Below are 15,399 nucleotides of genomic sequence, written 5' to 3' on the forward strand. Positions count from 1 at the left end.
GGAAAGAAAAATGGGAAAGGGCAATCAGTGACTTTACCTCAGTTTCGTTTGCATTTCCTTATTATCCATTCTACTTCAACGACACATTCCAAATTTTACCCACAATCCTCTGCTTTAACACCCATTCTACGTCTGCATTTCAAATGGATAGTTTTAGCAAATATGATGCATGCTGCTATCTTTAACAGTAACGCAGTCATGGGCTATTTGAGCTGCTGTCCCGATTGCACGTTGCTACTAAAGCAGTGGTAACCAACCCTTTTTAGAGAAACTACCACCCTGTAGGTTTTAACTCAAACAGCTCAAAAAAGATCTCTAGCTGTTTGTAGAGGTGTGCTTTCTTAGGGTTGGAGTGAAAACCTAGAGGACGGTAGATCTCCAGGAACAGGGTTGGTTACCACTGCGCTAAACACTCGCCATGAAGGTGTTCTGGCAGCCTTGGCCCAGGACAGAGCTCGGCATGAAGGCGTGATGCGTAAAAGAAGGATGGGAAGAGGGGAAGGAGGGCTCACCGTGCAGCCATCCTCGGTGACGCTGTACGTGAAGCGGCTGTTGCCCTCGGCTCTGATCTCGATCTCGTTGGAGCCTTGCAGGAGGATGGCCTTCTTGAGGTTGCCGGCCTGCTGGTCCATGTAGGCGATGCTGTTCTTGCAGTGGTACGTGATGTTCTGGGAGGCCTCGGTGGACATGAGGCGCAGGAAGGTCAGCTGAATGTTGACATCCTCAGGCTTGGCACCCTCGCCGCCGTACTCGAACTGAGGCGGGCGATGGGACGGGGAGAGAGAGAGAGAGAGAGGATTAGAACATCAGAGAGCGCTACGTAGACCGAACGTGCAGAAGCCGAACGTTCCCCCTAGTCGGCCATGTCTTGCCCTCCTCCTGCTCACCTGGAAGCCGTCGCTCATTGCCTCGCCGAACCAGACGTGCTTCTTCTCCTTGATGTTCTTGCTGGTGTACCAGTTCTTCTGAGGGATGTCGGCCTGGGTTGGGTACACGCAGGTCTCGCCGGTCTCCATGTTGCAGTAGACCTTGATGGCGTCCTGAGAGCAGCCCTGGTCGGGGTCAATCCAGTACTCTCCTGTAGAGGGGGCAAGAGAGCAGGCCCACCATCAGACCACAGCGTTGTAGAGCACAGTGCTGCAGCACTAAGGCTGTCCCGCCGTTAAGGGAAACCAAAACGTTTCCAAAATCGGGGAGCGGGTAAAAACTCACCGCTCTTCCAGTCGGGGTGGCACATCTTGAGGTCGCGGCAGGTGCGGGCGGGGTTCTTCTTGGTGCCCTCGGGGCTGCGGATGTTCTCGATCTGCTGGCTCAGGGACTTGAGGGTGGAGTCCACCTCGAGGTCGCGGTCGCGCACGTTGGCGTCATCAGCACGGTAGTGACGGAAGGGATCGGGGGCCTTCTCCTGGGCGGGCTGGGCGATGAAGCCCATGTCGAATCCGCCGCCGGGGGGTCCGGGAGGTCCAGGGGGTCCGGGAGGTCCGGGGGGACCCTGTGTTTGAGAGAAAGGGCGAGAGAGGGAGAAGGTTGAGGACTGATGCTGAAGGACTTGCGCCGATGTTAAGATGCGGTGTGACGAGCCAGAGCGGGCAACTTACAGCAGGTCCGATTTCTCCAGTGCGACCACGGGGTCCAGGGGGTCCAATGGGGCCGGGCAGGCCGCTCATGCCATCCTTACCAGGGGATCCAGCAGAACCAGCGGGTCCCTGTAATGGAGGACAGACAGGTCAGTCCACATACTCACCATAATCATCACTACTATTGTACATTTCTGTTTCAGGAGTAGGCACTCACTATATCTTTGCAGATAAAGTACAGAACTTCTATAATGCCACAGAATACATCCATTAATGTATCCAGAATACATTGAGCTGCTAATGTAATGTATTTCATAATACACAGTGTGCTACAGTTGTGTAATGCTACATTAACTGCAGTCATACTCACTCTGGGTCCAGCGGGGCCAGCAGATCCAGCAGGTCCAGTCTCTCCCGTGTGGCCCTAGGGGACAGAGGCATTACTGTATCAAAGCGCATTGGGCCCTGCACACACAGGTTCATGGGGGCCCCTAGATCACATGTCACTCCAATCAACACAAAATTTTAAAAAGTAGAATCACAAATCTGCTGTACAAGCCGATGAATGTAACACTGCAAATCAAGTAAAAAATTTAAAACATAATTATAAATGCAAAACCGGCCACAGATAATGGATCACATGCAGGTCTATTCACGTGTGATAAAGTGATTTATAAAAGCAATATTTCACTGAGGTTGGGTGGAGAAGATGCATATTCTCCACACAGGGGGAAAAGCAGTTCCTTTTAACTTGTGTGGAATGACCTGTCAAGGAATTTGTTCAGATTTGACAACACTGAGGCAACACCCGATGGTTGCTACGGTTATTCACACTGATCAGCCAGCAAAAAGCCTGTCCTGAGTAGCTGGTGTGAGAAATCTTTTTTTAAAAGCCTGGCAAACTAAAATAAAGGGTAATGTGACTTTAACTCTGCCTCTCTGCAGCTCCCTATATGACTCTTTATCCCAGAGGTTTGTTTTGCCATGTGGAGGACGGGAGGGGAGGGGAGGGCAAATGTGTCCCAGCTGCCACCGACGGGTGTCGGTTGGCGGGCCGTGAACTGGCGCTTTACTCACAGCGGGTCCGGGCAGACCCTGCAGACCGGTGAAGCCTCTGTGTCCCTTCAGGCCCCTCTCTCCAGCTTCTCCAGCCTCTCCCTTGTCACCACGAGCGCCAACGGCACCCTGCAAGTGGAGGGAAAAGAGCGGGTGTTCAGAACATTGCCTGAATTTTATTCATTTATTTACTTGTTTATTTCTTTGTTTGAGTGAATAAATCTTAAACGTGGTATCTTTAGCGTGCAGGTTTTGAGGAGTTAAAATGGTGGACGTACAGCGGGGCCACGGGGGCCAGCGGGGCCAGCAGGACCAGCGGGACCAGCAGGGCCCTATAATACAGAAGAAAGAGGAGATGAGTAACAAACAACAAACAGGCCAGTTAATCTAATGCAAAATTTACACTCAAAATGTGCAAACACGATTTCAGTACTTGGAGGCAAGTCACTTCAGAGGTGAGATGGATAACTATACCTGAGTACTATGGTACAGTGTATTTCTTATTATGAACATCATATCCTGCTTTTTTGTTGGGTATTTAAGACTTGTCTCTTTACTGAGAGCGAACCTGTGACTGGTTCTCCCTTTTATAAGAAACTTTCACTGTGTGTGGGCCTGAATACTTACGGTCTCACCACGGTCGCCAGATTTGCCAGCAGGGCCAACGGGACCAGGAGCACCAGGGGGTCCAGGGGCACCAGGAGCACCAGCAGCGCCAGTCTCACCACGTTCACCCTAAAGGAGAAGAAAAGACAGGGTCAAATCTTGACACAGTGACTGTATTGTGGGAGTTGATTCAGTGGTGGTGGAGAGGAACCGCAGACTTACTTTCGGTCCAGCAGGGCCATCGCGTCCAGAAGCACCCTCAGCACCAGGGGAACCCTACGAGGGAACCAGAATAAACCGGTCAAGTATATGCTTTCCTAGCTCAAAACGACTATGAATGGATATAGGAGATACACAGCAGTGCTGGAAACCACAGTTGTCAATGTTGTGTGGGATTGGGTGGGTGGGGGGCAGACATTCAGTTTGAAGCACGCAGGTGTTTTTTTTTCTTTGTGGGGTTGAGTGTCAAATGTGAGCAGGGCTGGGAAAGCCTCTCACCTCACGTCCGGGTTCACCGGGAGCACCAGCCAGTCCAGGGGGTCCCATGGGTCCGCCAGGCCCACGTTCTCCTCCAGGGCCACCGGGTCCCTGTTTGCCAGGCTCTCCCTGTGGGGAAAATGAGGGGGGGGGGGGTTAGTGAAGGTAGAGTAGAGTCCATGCCACACACTGCACCCTCTGTGGCAGTTTAATTTCAATTTTTGAAACGGATCGACGTCGGCGGAACCCTCAGTCAGTATCTGGAAAGATACGGAACCGTTGATCAGCACTGCGCTCATACTGAGCTCCTCTCTCAGTTCCATTTGAGTCAGATGTGAAAACGGTCTAAGTTTTTCAAAAGTATCAAAGGTCTTCGCCCCGACCCTGGAAAAACCCATGTATTGGTGTATAAGCTGTGCCTAATAAGCACTATAACAGTGTGGATGAACACTGTTCTCTCGCTCGCTGAGATTTCAATCCAATCAGCAGAGGCCGACTCTCATTTAGGTAAAATTCTGTCAGCGACATAAAGCAGAATAAAACCATATCCACTGTTCTCCAGTGAATCCTGAGTGACGAAGATCTACACATGGATTCCGCCAAAGATGTGTCTTTAATTTTCAGTGACGAATAAATGAAAGGTAATTGTAGCTTTTTTTTCCCCTTTCTTCGCAAGTGCAAGTTTGGTTAATTTTGTCGACTGCTGAACACGACAGGTTGTGTTTGTTAAGAAAAGAAAAAAAAGTTTAGGATAAATGATGACTGAATCCAGGCTCCTGTTTTGTGACTGACAGCTTTGGAAAGTCACAGACACTGCAGGCACTAAGAGTGCAGTCATGGGTCCAGAGCCAGTTGGACCATAAGAGCACCCTCACAGCATCCAGATACATCATGTTCTCATCTTAGGTTCAGTATCTCATAATGCTGAAGGCCAGCGACACAGAGCTTGCCTCTTTGTTTTATTATGTCTGCAATCAAGCTGCTGGACACTGACTCAGCCATTAATGACCGCTTTTGGATTTGAGCGTATCAGTGTGAATGATCTTTCAGCCTTTTAAAGGCCGAAGTGACACGCACAAAGCATTAGGCCTCGTGTGAGAGAAGAGGCTAAATTGTATGGGCAGACACTTGCAGACTTGTTAGTAAAGCTTCTTTTAGAGTTTATATAAAGGGGGCCAGTGTTTTTAAATAAGACTCATCCTTAATGAAAAAGTTACATTACATGAAAATGAGCCAGTTATGAGACCCAAAACACGTGCAATACTTTCAAGACTTACTGGATACACATCTTTTCATTTAGCCTTCTAAACCTCATAAATTTAGCAATGTTGACTTATATCGCACATATGCACATATATCGATTTCAGAATGTGTTTCCCAATGTATGTCATTTTATCAAATATTCTACAATGTATGCAAAAAAATTACATATTTAAAGGGACAAAGATAAATACATTTGCTAATAAATTATTGTGACATATATCAATGTATTTATATATTACAAATAGTTTAATATTAAATGTTTGGAAATATATTACCTTTAACAAGCATAAATAGACAATTTTTAACTGACAGGAATGCAGTCTCCCAATTGCAAAAGGGGGGTATCATTTATTAGCCTGGGCAAGCAGTATACTGAATTTTGCTATGTCAACTGTATAATGCGTATTGATCTGATCGTTTTTTTCTGGTTAATAAAATGTGCCTGATGGAGGGACACTGGAACACAAGCATTAGCCAGAGGACATGGGGGGAATGGGCCTGTGCCCTGCTGGGTAGGTACTCACAGATGGGCCGGGGAGGCCAGGGAAACCACGCTCGCCTCTCTGTCCTGGCAGACCCACAATACCACGGGATCCAGCAATACCCTGAGGGCCAGGAATACCTGGAGAACCCTGTAGGGTGGGAAGAGAGAGAGACAGAGAGAGAGAGAGAGAGGCAGAGGGAGAGAGAAAAGCAGTCACCACAGTGTCCACAACACAGTTTCCATAAAATAGACATCTCTTGCTGCCATTGCCACAGTAACGATCACAAGCCTCTTAAAGCCAGCTAAACTATGAGAAAAGTTCACTTGTTTCCTGTTTTTTATTTTTGTATTTCCTACAGAAAAAAACACATTTGTGCCAACATATTCAATGGCCCAGTGCAGACCCTGTTAGTACTGTGCAGCACGCGAAGGCCTGGAGGAGGCGCCACATGTTGTTGAAAGGCAATTATTGTGTTTTGGGGGGTTGCGGAGGGGGTACTTACAGAAGGCCCATCACCACCAGGGGCACCCTTCTCTCCAGAAGGTCCGGGAGGTCCAGCAGGTCCAATCTCACCAGAGCGACCAGCAGAGCCAGTGTCACCACGGTTACCCTTCTGTCCTTCCTTTCCTGCAGGGCCAGGGGGGCCAGGGGGACCGCTGTTACCCTAAAAGAGGGAGAGAGAGAAAGAGAAAGGTGGGTTAGTCTTTTGCCGTGTAACACCACCCTTCATGAAACATTTTTATTCAGTGACCCTTTATGTAAAGGTGTATTGGGTTTTTTTTGTATCAGGATAAACCTATTTCTCATGACATGACTGTATTCTAACACGATATTGGGTGAAAGTTGACAAGTGTGATGAAATTATGCACATAACTAAATGTGTGCATAAGTAAGACAGAATATTTTAGAGCACAGACTTATGTGCTCTGATAATACAGATGGCTCTTAGAATGTCACTTTATTAGATCACATTAAGCCTATTTCAGAAAGTCAGAGGGGCAATGTAGATTTCCAGCCTGTTATGGACAATGGGCAAACAGCACTCACAGATCGCACTGATGCGACAGCTGATCTTAACGAATCAAAATACATTGTTTTCCTCACCAATGACATGTCAATTAGGTCATATCAGTGCCACTGCCCTGCACTAATCTGCTCCTTATCATTCCCCGAGGAGGAAGTGAGCGAGTGCTGTGAACAGGTGTATTGTGGGGAATGTAGGATATGGACCGATGGTGGCTGAATGAAGAGGTTGAGAGGTATAGGGGTACACTTACAGCGGGGCCGGGGGGTCCAACTCTGCCAGCAGCACCAGGGAAACCAGTAGCACCCTAAACAGTGAGAGAGACCCAGACATCAGACATCCAAAATACCAATATGTCAATCTAGGTATAACAAACAAATGAAATTGATTGATGATATAATCCAACATTTTTATTTTTTCATTTTTTTGATGAATACTTACAGGGGGACCAGCAGCACCACGACCACCTTTGGCTCCGGTGGGACCAACGGGACCCTGTGAGGACACAGCAGCACATGAGAACCCAGGCAGAACACAGTGTGGGATCATGAACAGATCCTCCACGTCCAGAGACCACTTTTAGCTGGGCCACCCTTACCTTACATACACAAGTTATGATAGTGAGTTATGAATACTTGTTAAGACAAGACTCATTTCTTGGTTTTTTTGCAGTGAGAGCACTGGTCCCACAGTACCTGAGGTCCAGGAGCACCAGTAGGTCCAGCAGGTCCGGGAGCACCAGCGTCACCCTTGGCACCAGTGTCACCAGCCTCACCCTTAGCACCAGCCTGACCATCACCACCCTGAGAGAAGGAGAGAGGAGCGGGTTTAAAGGTCATGGCGGCACAAGAGCAGTCAATGTCCAACTCTCCCAGTCCACCAGAGTCATTCTCCTTCCACAGAGCATTAGTGATCATTGCTGTTGTGTTTTCATAAATCAGGGTCTAACACTCATGTACAAAGCTGAGATTGAAAAATCCTATGAACCTGACATGACCTATTTTGCTAAAATACAGCATTACTCAATTCTGTATGACGGGTGTTTAAGCTGACCGATTAATACTGAATATCAAGCAATGCTGCCAGATAACTTTCCATGCATGTATAAGGTCTGGTGTGTACTCAACTTCTTAAGCTGACCATGTGTCAGGCTGTTCTCTACCAAGCTGTTAGCATATGGCTAAATGGACTGGCTGGTATTTCTCAACCAAGCCATTAGCGTATGGCTAAATGGACTAGCTGGTATTTCTCTACCCAGCCGTTAGCATATGGCTAAATGGACTGGCTGGAATTTCTCAACCAAGCCGTTAGCATATAGCTAAATGGACTGGCTGGTATTTCTCAACCAAGCCATTAGCGTATGGGTAAATGGACTGGCTGGTATTTCTCTACCCAGCCGTTAGCATATGGCTAAATGGACTGGCTGGTATTTCTCTACCAAGCCGTTGGATTGGCTGGTATTTCTCTACCAAGCCGTTAGCGTGTGGCTAAATGGACTGGCTGATATTTTTCTACAAGTCTTGTAGTCTATGGCTGGTATTACTTACAGGAGGACCAGCAAAGCCAGCAGGTCCAGGGGCACCAGCTTCACCACGCTCGCCCTGATGGACAGAGAGAGAGAGAGAGAGAGAAGGGGGGAGGGGTGTTAATCATGTGTGAAGGGGTAAGAGGAAATGAATGTAATCGAATGTGATGTAATGGCTGCTTTCTTGCTTGAACTGGTAGAAAGGCTTCCCTTAAACTGCACATGTGCGCATTACAGGATGGCTCTATGAGAATGGCCACTGAGTCAGCATGCAGTTAAAAAGATACCCTGAATGATCCCAATAGGTGGTTTATAGGTACTGCCCCCATGGTACACTAAGCGACACTAAGTGGCGCAAAGTGACGGTAACAGTATGATGTCATGCAGAACCTTTTCTCTTTCTGCTGTGCTAGCAAAGACTGTAGGCCTCCGTAGTACGTTTTGCCTCTAGTATGACCAAGTGTGAAGTTTCGGAAGGGGGTACTTACAGGGGCACCACGGGCACCACTTGGGCCAACAGGGCCAGCGGGACCAGACTCACCCTGGACGAGGGGAAAGAGTAAAATCACACATCAGATGCAATTTGAATTAATTTATTTGTTTATTTTACAGGGACAATGCACTTTATTAACATTCCTATATAAGCACCAGAGTTAGCCAAGAAGGCTAATTTTCATCTGTAGTTCCTTGACTGCACATTTTTAAAGGTGCAACTGTTTCAAAAGATTTAACTCTTGATAGATTATTTTTTATTATTTGTCATTATGATCAGATTAAACTCTATTAAGTAAGCTACTGGGATACACACATTCATATTTGGTACTTCAGTGCAACTCCAAGTCACTAGGTGTGGTGTCTGTCTCTAGATTAATAGTTGATATGTCTGACAAGACAGATATCATTTAAATGATGAATTACACCACCAGTACAAAGTTATTCACTCGTGGTTTATATCGCTCTGTGTAATGCAGTGGGGCATTGATCTGTAGATCTAGATGCTATGTTATTTATCAGGCCCTGCTTTTGTAATGGAAGGAATGGTAAAAATGATAAACAATCTTTCATTGATCAGCTTCTTTTTCTAGCGCTACCTTTTTTTCTGATCTCTTTTATTGATCAGGTTCTCTTTCTCCGGAACGCAAAGGCGAATATTCCCGCGGTTCTTCCTTTCGCCTACGGACACCCACCTTATCACCAGAAGGACCGGCGGGGCCGGGGAGACCGATGGGGCCAGTCATGCCACGGACGCCATCCTTACCGGGGGCACCGTCAGCACCTTTGGCACCACTGTCACCCTGAGAGGAGAGACACGGTGATGTGAGTACCTGGACATACTTGGCACGCTGCTTACTGATCTAATCAGCTCTCATCAGCTTATCTTAGCATCAAATAATAAACAGTGATGAGATTAATAAGCACTTTGGAGTGAGGTGTGTGAGTTCATCTGAGGGGCAGGGCAGGTCGTGCACACTGGAGTGAGGTGTGTGAGTTTATCTGAGGGGAGAGGAAGGTTGTGCACACTGGAGTGAGGTGTGTGAGTTTATCTGAGGGGAGAGGCAGGTCGTGCACACTGGAGTGAGGTGTGTGAGTTTATCTGAGGGGAGAGGCAGGTCGTGCACACTGGAGTGAGGTGTGTGAGTTTATCTGAGGGGAGAGGCAGGTCGTGCACACTGGAGTGAGGTGTGTGAGTTTATCTGAGGGGAGAGGCAAGTCGTGCACACTGGAGTGAGGTGTGTGAGTTTATCTGAGGGGAGAGGCAAGTCGTGCACACTGGAGTGAGGTGTGTGAGTTTATCTGAGGGGAGAGGCAAGTCGTGCACACTGGAGTGAGGTGTGTGAGTTTATCTGAGGGGAGAGGCAGGTCGTGCACACTGGAGTGAGGTGTGTGAGTTCATCTGAGGGGCAGGGCAGGTCGTGCACACCGTATTGAGGTGTGTGAGTTTATCTGAGGGGAGGGGCAGGTCGTGCACACTGGAGTGAGGTGTGTGAGTTTCTCTGAGGAGAGGGGCAGGACGTGCACACCATAGTGAGGTGTGTGAGTTTCTCTGAGGGGAGGGACAGGTCGTGCACACTGGAGTGAGGTGTGTGAGTTTATCTGAGGGGAGAGGCAGGCCGTGCACACTGGAGTGAGGTGTGTGAGTTTCTCTGAGGGGAGGGGCAGGGCGTGCAGGGCTGCAGTGAGGTGTGTGAGTTTCTCTGAGGGGAGGGGCAGGTTGTGCAGGGCTGGAGTGAGGTGTGTGAGTTTATCTGATTGGAGGGGCAGGCCGTGCAGGGCTGGAGTGAGGTGTGTGAGTTTATCTGATTGGAGGGGCAGGTCGTGCACACTGGAGTGAGGTGTGTGAGTTTCTCTGTATGGAGGGGCAGGTCGTGCAGGGCTGGAGTGAGGTGTGTGAGTTTATCTGATTGGAGGGGCAGGTCGTGCACACTGGAGTGAGGTGTGTGAGTTTATCTGTACGGAGAGGCAGGTGCGAGGCAGAAACACTTACTCTGTCGCCCTTCAGACCGGGCAGACCAGCGGCACCACGCTCACCGGGCATTCCTTGGAGGCCTGGGGCACCCTGAGCGCCAGGGGCACCTGGAGCACCTGCGTCACCCTAAAACAGAGAGAGAGAGAGAGAGAGAGAGAGATGGAGAGAATGATCAATGTGTAAATGAGAGAAATCCAAAAATGAGAACTGACTTCTCAGTTTACCTACCTAGTTAGAGGTTAATCATGAATAGAAATTCTATTAATGCACTGTATATAGCAAATACTACTACTAGGAAAACTGCTACAAATAATAATATTTTTACTACATCATCCTGGCTACACAATGCCAGTTTAAGCACCATCCTGTGAGCACTTCCTGTTCTCACCTTAGCACCATCATTACCGGCAGCGCCAGGAGAACCGCGGGGGCCGGGGGGTCCGGCAGCGCCAGGGGCACCACGCTCACCGGGGAAACCTCTGTCACCCTGGGCGGAGGGGAAAAGAGGCGTGCCGTTAGCATTTTGGGGTGAGATGCAGGCTCTGTAAACGGTCGGCCATTTTGTCAATTCGTCATCGGTGGATACTCACTCTGGAACCAGCGGGGCCGACAGCTCCAGCCTCACCAGGTGCGCCCTGAAAGAGAGAGGGGACTTCAGCCACAGTGCACAAAACATCTATCGCCTATTCATTCACTCAGTTCCCACAATGCTTTGTCATCACTTGTTTACAGTGAAACTGTAAGCTGCAACTTTTTAATAAAGTAAGAAATAATGTCTATTATGATTTGTGCTATTATACTCTAGGACCAGTTAAGTGGATTAAGCTGTAATCGGTCTAAGACCAAAAGCATGCTCTCAAAAAATTATTATTTTACAATTCCATTTTTGGCACTTGGAATTAATTTGAGTAGTGGTCTTTATAAGGGCATAGTTGAAAATGAATCTCGAGGGAATGTATTTAATTGAACACACCTTTCCCTTGCCTGTTTATTAAAAGCTCCTACAAACACTTGCCCTGGGTTACTTTTTAGTGCTCATTAGTGAAGCTGTTGTCATCTCCACTGCAGACTTGCTTCTAGCAATCTAGTAAGACTTCATAAGTATGTATCTGAGTAAGTATATTCTGTTCTCAGTGTCTAAGTATGTTAGTAAATATCTCACTAAGTATATTATGTTCTCTCAGAATCTAAGTATGTAAGTAAATATTTCACGTAGTAATATTTCAAGTATATTCTGTTCTCTCGGTGCGTAAGTGTGTATCTCAGTAAGTATATTATGTTCCCTCAGTGTGTAAGTATGTATGTTCCCTCAGTGTGTGTGTAAGTACATAAGTGTCTCAATAAGTATATTATGTTCTCTTAACGTGTAAGTATGTAAGTATCTCAGTAAGTATATTCTGTTCTCTTAGCGTGTAAGTATGTAAGTATCTCAGTAAATATATTCTGTTCTTTCAGTATGTAAGTAAGTATCTCAGTAAGTATATTCTGTTCTCTTAGTGTGTAAGTATGTAAGTAAGTATCTCAGTAAGTATATACTGATCTCTCAGTGGGAGCAAAGTGTACAACAGTCCTCTGCAACATGGAAGGTAATAATGCTGATTCTGAGCTGATTCCAGTTCATTCTGTAAAAACCTCTGAGCCGATGTCATTTTCAGTTTGACCGCATTGCTACTAGTTGTTTGATAGTTGTCCCTTTGTCTAGAGAATTATCATTCAATAGAAGGAATAGATTTTCTAGATTTTCCCAGAATTGAAGTTGAAGATCCTGCCTGGATTTTTCTGAATGCCGATTTGTTTATATATAATGAATTTCCCTTCTCTTTTTGATATGGGAAGTAATGTGATTTAACATCCCGGTCACACGATTTTGTTTGACATTCTATGACCTCTGTGACCTTTCTGCCAGTCGCCCTGGCGCCCTGAAGTGGAACACAGAGATTCAGGTGGCCAGTGCCGGCACAACGACTAAGGAGCCACTGCGCTTACCTGCTCTCCGGGCTTGCCAGTCTCACCGGTTGCACCCTGGGGTCCGGGCAGACCCTGAAAGAGAGACACAGGAAAGGGGTGTTGGAGATCTCAGGTGCTCGCAGCGGGCAGCGCGGGGGGGCCTACGCGGACGTCCGGGTCCCTTTTCAAAGGTGAGCACTCACCTGGAATCCAGCGGCACCACCGGGACCCTGCTCGCCTCTCTCTCCTGCGGGTCCCTGAGAGGAAGAAGCAGATAATGAAGTGAGTAATGAAATGATAATGAAGTGATAATGAAGTGAGGAATGACATGATAATGAAGTGATCATGAAGTGTGTAATGAGCCAGGTGGATAGTGCCTTTTCTGTTCACTTAACTAACTGGCATCATATTCAAGCTCCTGTTTATGAGATTATGTTAGAGGGTGTGTGTGTGTGTGTGTGTGACTGTAATGGCTCTCAGGGTAGTGTTACGTTGTGTTGTAGGTGCTGGTAATATTTCACGTCCCTCAGTAAAGTTTACAGGTGGGATAAGAGGCCTGCCCCATGGGGCATGTGAGCAGATCACTGAGCCATTACAGAATTTACACATGAATATCTCCATAGGACTAATCAAAAATAAAATGTGAGGACATGTGACATCAGGCGGGACCAACTGATAGGGATCCCAGTACTTACAGCAGGTCCTGGAGCACCAGGAGCACCAACATCACCATCTTTGCCAGGGGCGCCCTTTGCAGAAACAAAATAAACTGTTTTCAGATCACAAACTTAAGATACAAATGTCAACATGCATTCTCTGCCCAAGCCTGTCATCATAGTAATCATGTTAATCGTGACCTGAAATCCAAGCCTTGCATCCCAAGGGAAATGCAATGTTTTTTAAATTAAAATTAAAATGTATAAAAGATAAAAATATACTCGCGTATATGTTTGTGACAAGAAAAAAATACATAAATAAAATAGCCGTATATAGAGTAGAGAGAGGCAGATAACCCTGAAGGGCTTATTCATGGCCTCCAACTCTACAGAAAAAAACAATGTTCACAATATTATATCAAAACAAAAGATTTAATGACCGATGGGCGATTGTGGGAACTTGTACTTACAACAGCACCGGCTGGTCCCATAAGGCCTCTCTCGCCGCTCTTGCCAGCCTCGCCCTAGAGAAAATAAAAATGAAGCTGTTACATTCTCGCCCCCGAAAAAATTATTCCCACATGTCTGGACACCAGATAGATTATTATTATTATTATCAATATTATCCAGCCAATTCAGTCCTCATTTTCTTTATCGATGTGAAATCAAGCAAAGGGATCGGTAGTCATTACTGCTGGCCCTAGCTCTGTTTTGCTATCGCTAATGCTGTCTGTGCATTAGAGAGTGACATCAGAGGTCAATGAGAGGTTAGGACATGGCCCCGTATGTAAACGGGATCAGGGATTTTAGGCCCCATCACCCTAGGCCACCCCCTCCGTGCACAATTACAGCACAATTTTTTGAGGGCCCCTTGTCAGTCAGAGCCCTTGGAATCATCCTAACCCCCGCTCCCTCCCCCCCCCCCACCGCCCCCGCCCCACATATGGTGCCACTGCTCAGCACTCTCAGGTATGGAGGATGTTTATCGAAACTTACAGCAGCACCCTTGGGTCCAGGGAATCCCATGACACCGGGCTGACCTCTTGCTCCAGCAGGGCCTGGGGCTCCAGGGCGGCCATCTTGTCCAGCAGGACCCTGTCAAAAGAGGGATAACTTGAAAAAAAGGCACACCTCTCAACATGAGTAATATATCTGTTACTGCATGTTGTTGCATGATGCTATTTTCTTTTTCTTTTAATTTCTGCAAAAGACCGAATTAATTTCCTTTTGAGTGAAAAAAGTGAAACTGAACTGAAATGAATTTAATTTAAGCATTGTGCTTGATGGTTCATCCACGGATTCAGGAGGGAAATCTCCTTATTTTGAGAACTGGTGAGTACTATTGTCTCCAATTCTCCATGTTCACAACAAAAATAATCTAAATGTAGATCAACTGTGCTTCCTTTGGCATTGGCACTGCTGAATAATGTCACCATAGCTGATTTACTTTCAGCTCTATACAGGCTATAGGAGTGCTCATAGAATGCTTTCAGCTGGGCACTCATTATAATGTTTCGCCACACTTTTAAATGTGAATTTTTCAGATCAAATTACCAGAGTACTCCATAAAATTTTCCCATCATTCCGGTGTTATCTGAAGAAGGCAGTTCAGATTGGGTCAGGTGGAGGAGATATGACAGAGGGTAAGAAGCTCAGTACTCACAGGGCCGCCAGTCTTGCCATCGGGTCCGGGGCTGCCAGGGCTGCCAGTCATACCCTATGGAGTAGACAGGTTGAGAGATGGGTACGGGTCAGGCATGGACACAAAACCGGCCTTAAGCCAACGGATAACACTGAGACAAAATAAGGCCTGCTTCATTTGGCCTGAACTGTTTTACATTTCTTGGCTTTTATGGTGAATACACGGGACAGGAGGACAGCGCTTTTTGTGCATTGTTGACTGAGACACAGTGAGCGTTTGTTTTTGCAGTTTGTGCTGGACAGTTCTGATGGAAGGTCCAAATACTGAACTATAGGACTCGCTTTCTGATGAATTGCAGGACTCGCTTTCTACGCTGAAAAAAATGTTTCAGTGAATAAACCCAAATCTTGTACTTCAGTTTGTTAAACCTGTATTTTTTAGGTCTTCTCAACTGAAAATTTTAGGTTAATTTGATTGAACCTAAGAATTTTCAACTGAGAAAACTAATTAAAGTAGAATTCTTAATTTATCCAATGAAACTTTTTTTCCGTTGTTATGAGCCTATAGGACTGTGGCTTTCTAAGCCACCACCCTCTTAGGCCACAACTGAGCAATTAATGCTCGTGAACAAATGTGTAGCGTTCAGATAAGTGAGTATATTGCATTAAAACAAT

At 46.7% G+C, this 15,399-nt stretch overlaps 1 protein-coding gene across 2 annotated transcripts in view; it reads right to left on the bottom strand.

The window, feature by feature from the left end:
- col1a1a (collagen, type I, alpha 1a) overlaps positions 1 to 15,399 on the bottom strand; it is a 30,452-nt gene that overhangs the window by 1,357 nt on the left and 13,696 nt on the right. For both annotated transcript variants that reach the window (XM_035397946.1, XM_035397945.1), the window contains exons 24-50: positions 14,747 to 14,800; positions 14,080 to 14,178; positions 13,554 to 13,607; positions 13,123 to 13,176; positions 12,631 to 12,684; positions 12,467 to 12,520; positions 11,071 to 11,115; positions 10,869 to 10,967; positions 10,499 to 10,606; positions 9,201 to 9,308; positions 8,502 to 8,555; positions 8,036 to 8,089; positions 7,184 to 7,291; positions 6,930 to 6,983; positions 6,742 to 6,795; positions 5,967 to 6,128; positions 5,504 to 5,611; positions 3,738 to 3,845; positions 3,462 to 3,515; positions 3,261 to 3,368; positions 2,912 to 2,965; positions 2,655 to 2,762; positions 1,948 to 2,001; positions 1,599 to 1,706; positions 1,213 to 1,492; positions 888 to 1,078; positions 513 to 755 (exon numbers count right to left, since the gene is read on the bottom strand). In XM_035397946.1, the coding sequence (XP_035253837.1) occupies positions 513 to 755; positions 888 to 1,078; positions 1,213 to 1,492; positions 1,599 to 1,706; positions 1,948 to 2,001; positions 2,655 to 2,762; positions 2,912 to 2,965; positions 3,261 to 3,368; positions 3,462 to 3,515; positions 3,738 to 3,845; positions 5,504 to 5,611; positions 5,967 to 6,128; positions 6,742 to 6,795; positions 6,930 to 6,983; positions 7,184 to 7,291; positions 8,036 to 8,089; positions 8,502 to 8,555; positions 9,201 to 9,308; positions 10,499 to 10,606; positions 10,869 to 10,967; positions 11,071 to 11,115; positions 12,467 to 12,520; positions 12,631 to 12,684; positions 13,123 to 13,176; positions 13,554 to 13,607; positions 14,080 to 14,178; positions 14,747 to 14,800 (2,631 nt within the window). The remainder of the gene's footprint in view (positions 1 to 512; positions 756 to 887; positions 1,079 to 1,212; positions 1,493 to 1,598; positions 1,707 to 1,947; positions 2,002 to 2,654; positions 2,763 to 2,911; positions 2,966 to 3,260; positions 3,369 to 3,461; positions 3,516 to 3,737; positions 3,846 to 5,503; positions 5,612 to 5,966; positions 6,129 to 6,741; positions 6,796 to 6,929; positions 6,984 to 7,183; positions 7,292 to 8,035; positions 8,090 to 8,501; positions 8,556 to 9,200; positions 9,309 to 10,498; positions 10,607 to 10,868; positions 10,968 to 11,070; positions 11,116 to 12,466; positions 12,521 to 12,630; positions 12,685 to 13,122; positions 13,177 to 13,553; positions 13,608 to 14,079; positions 14,179 to 14,746; positions 14,801 to 15,399) is intronic.

This window comes from Anguilla anguilla, chromosome 17, assembly GCF_013347855.1.
Source record: "Anguilla anguilla isolate fAngAng1 chromosome 17, fAngAng1.pri, whole genome shotgun sequence".
Lineage (NCBI taxonomy): Eukaryota > Metazoa > Chordata > Actinopteri > Anguilliformes > Anguillidae > Anguilla > Anguilla anguilla.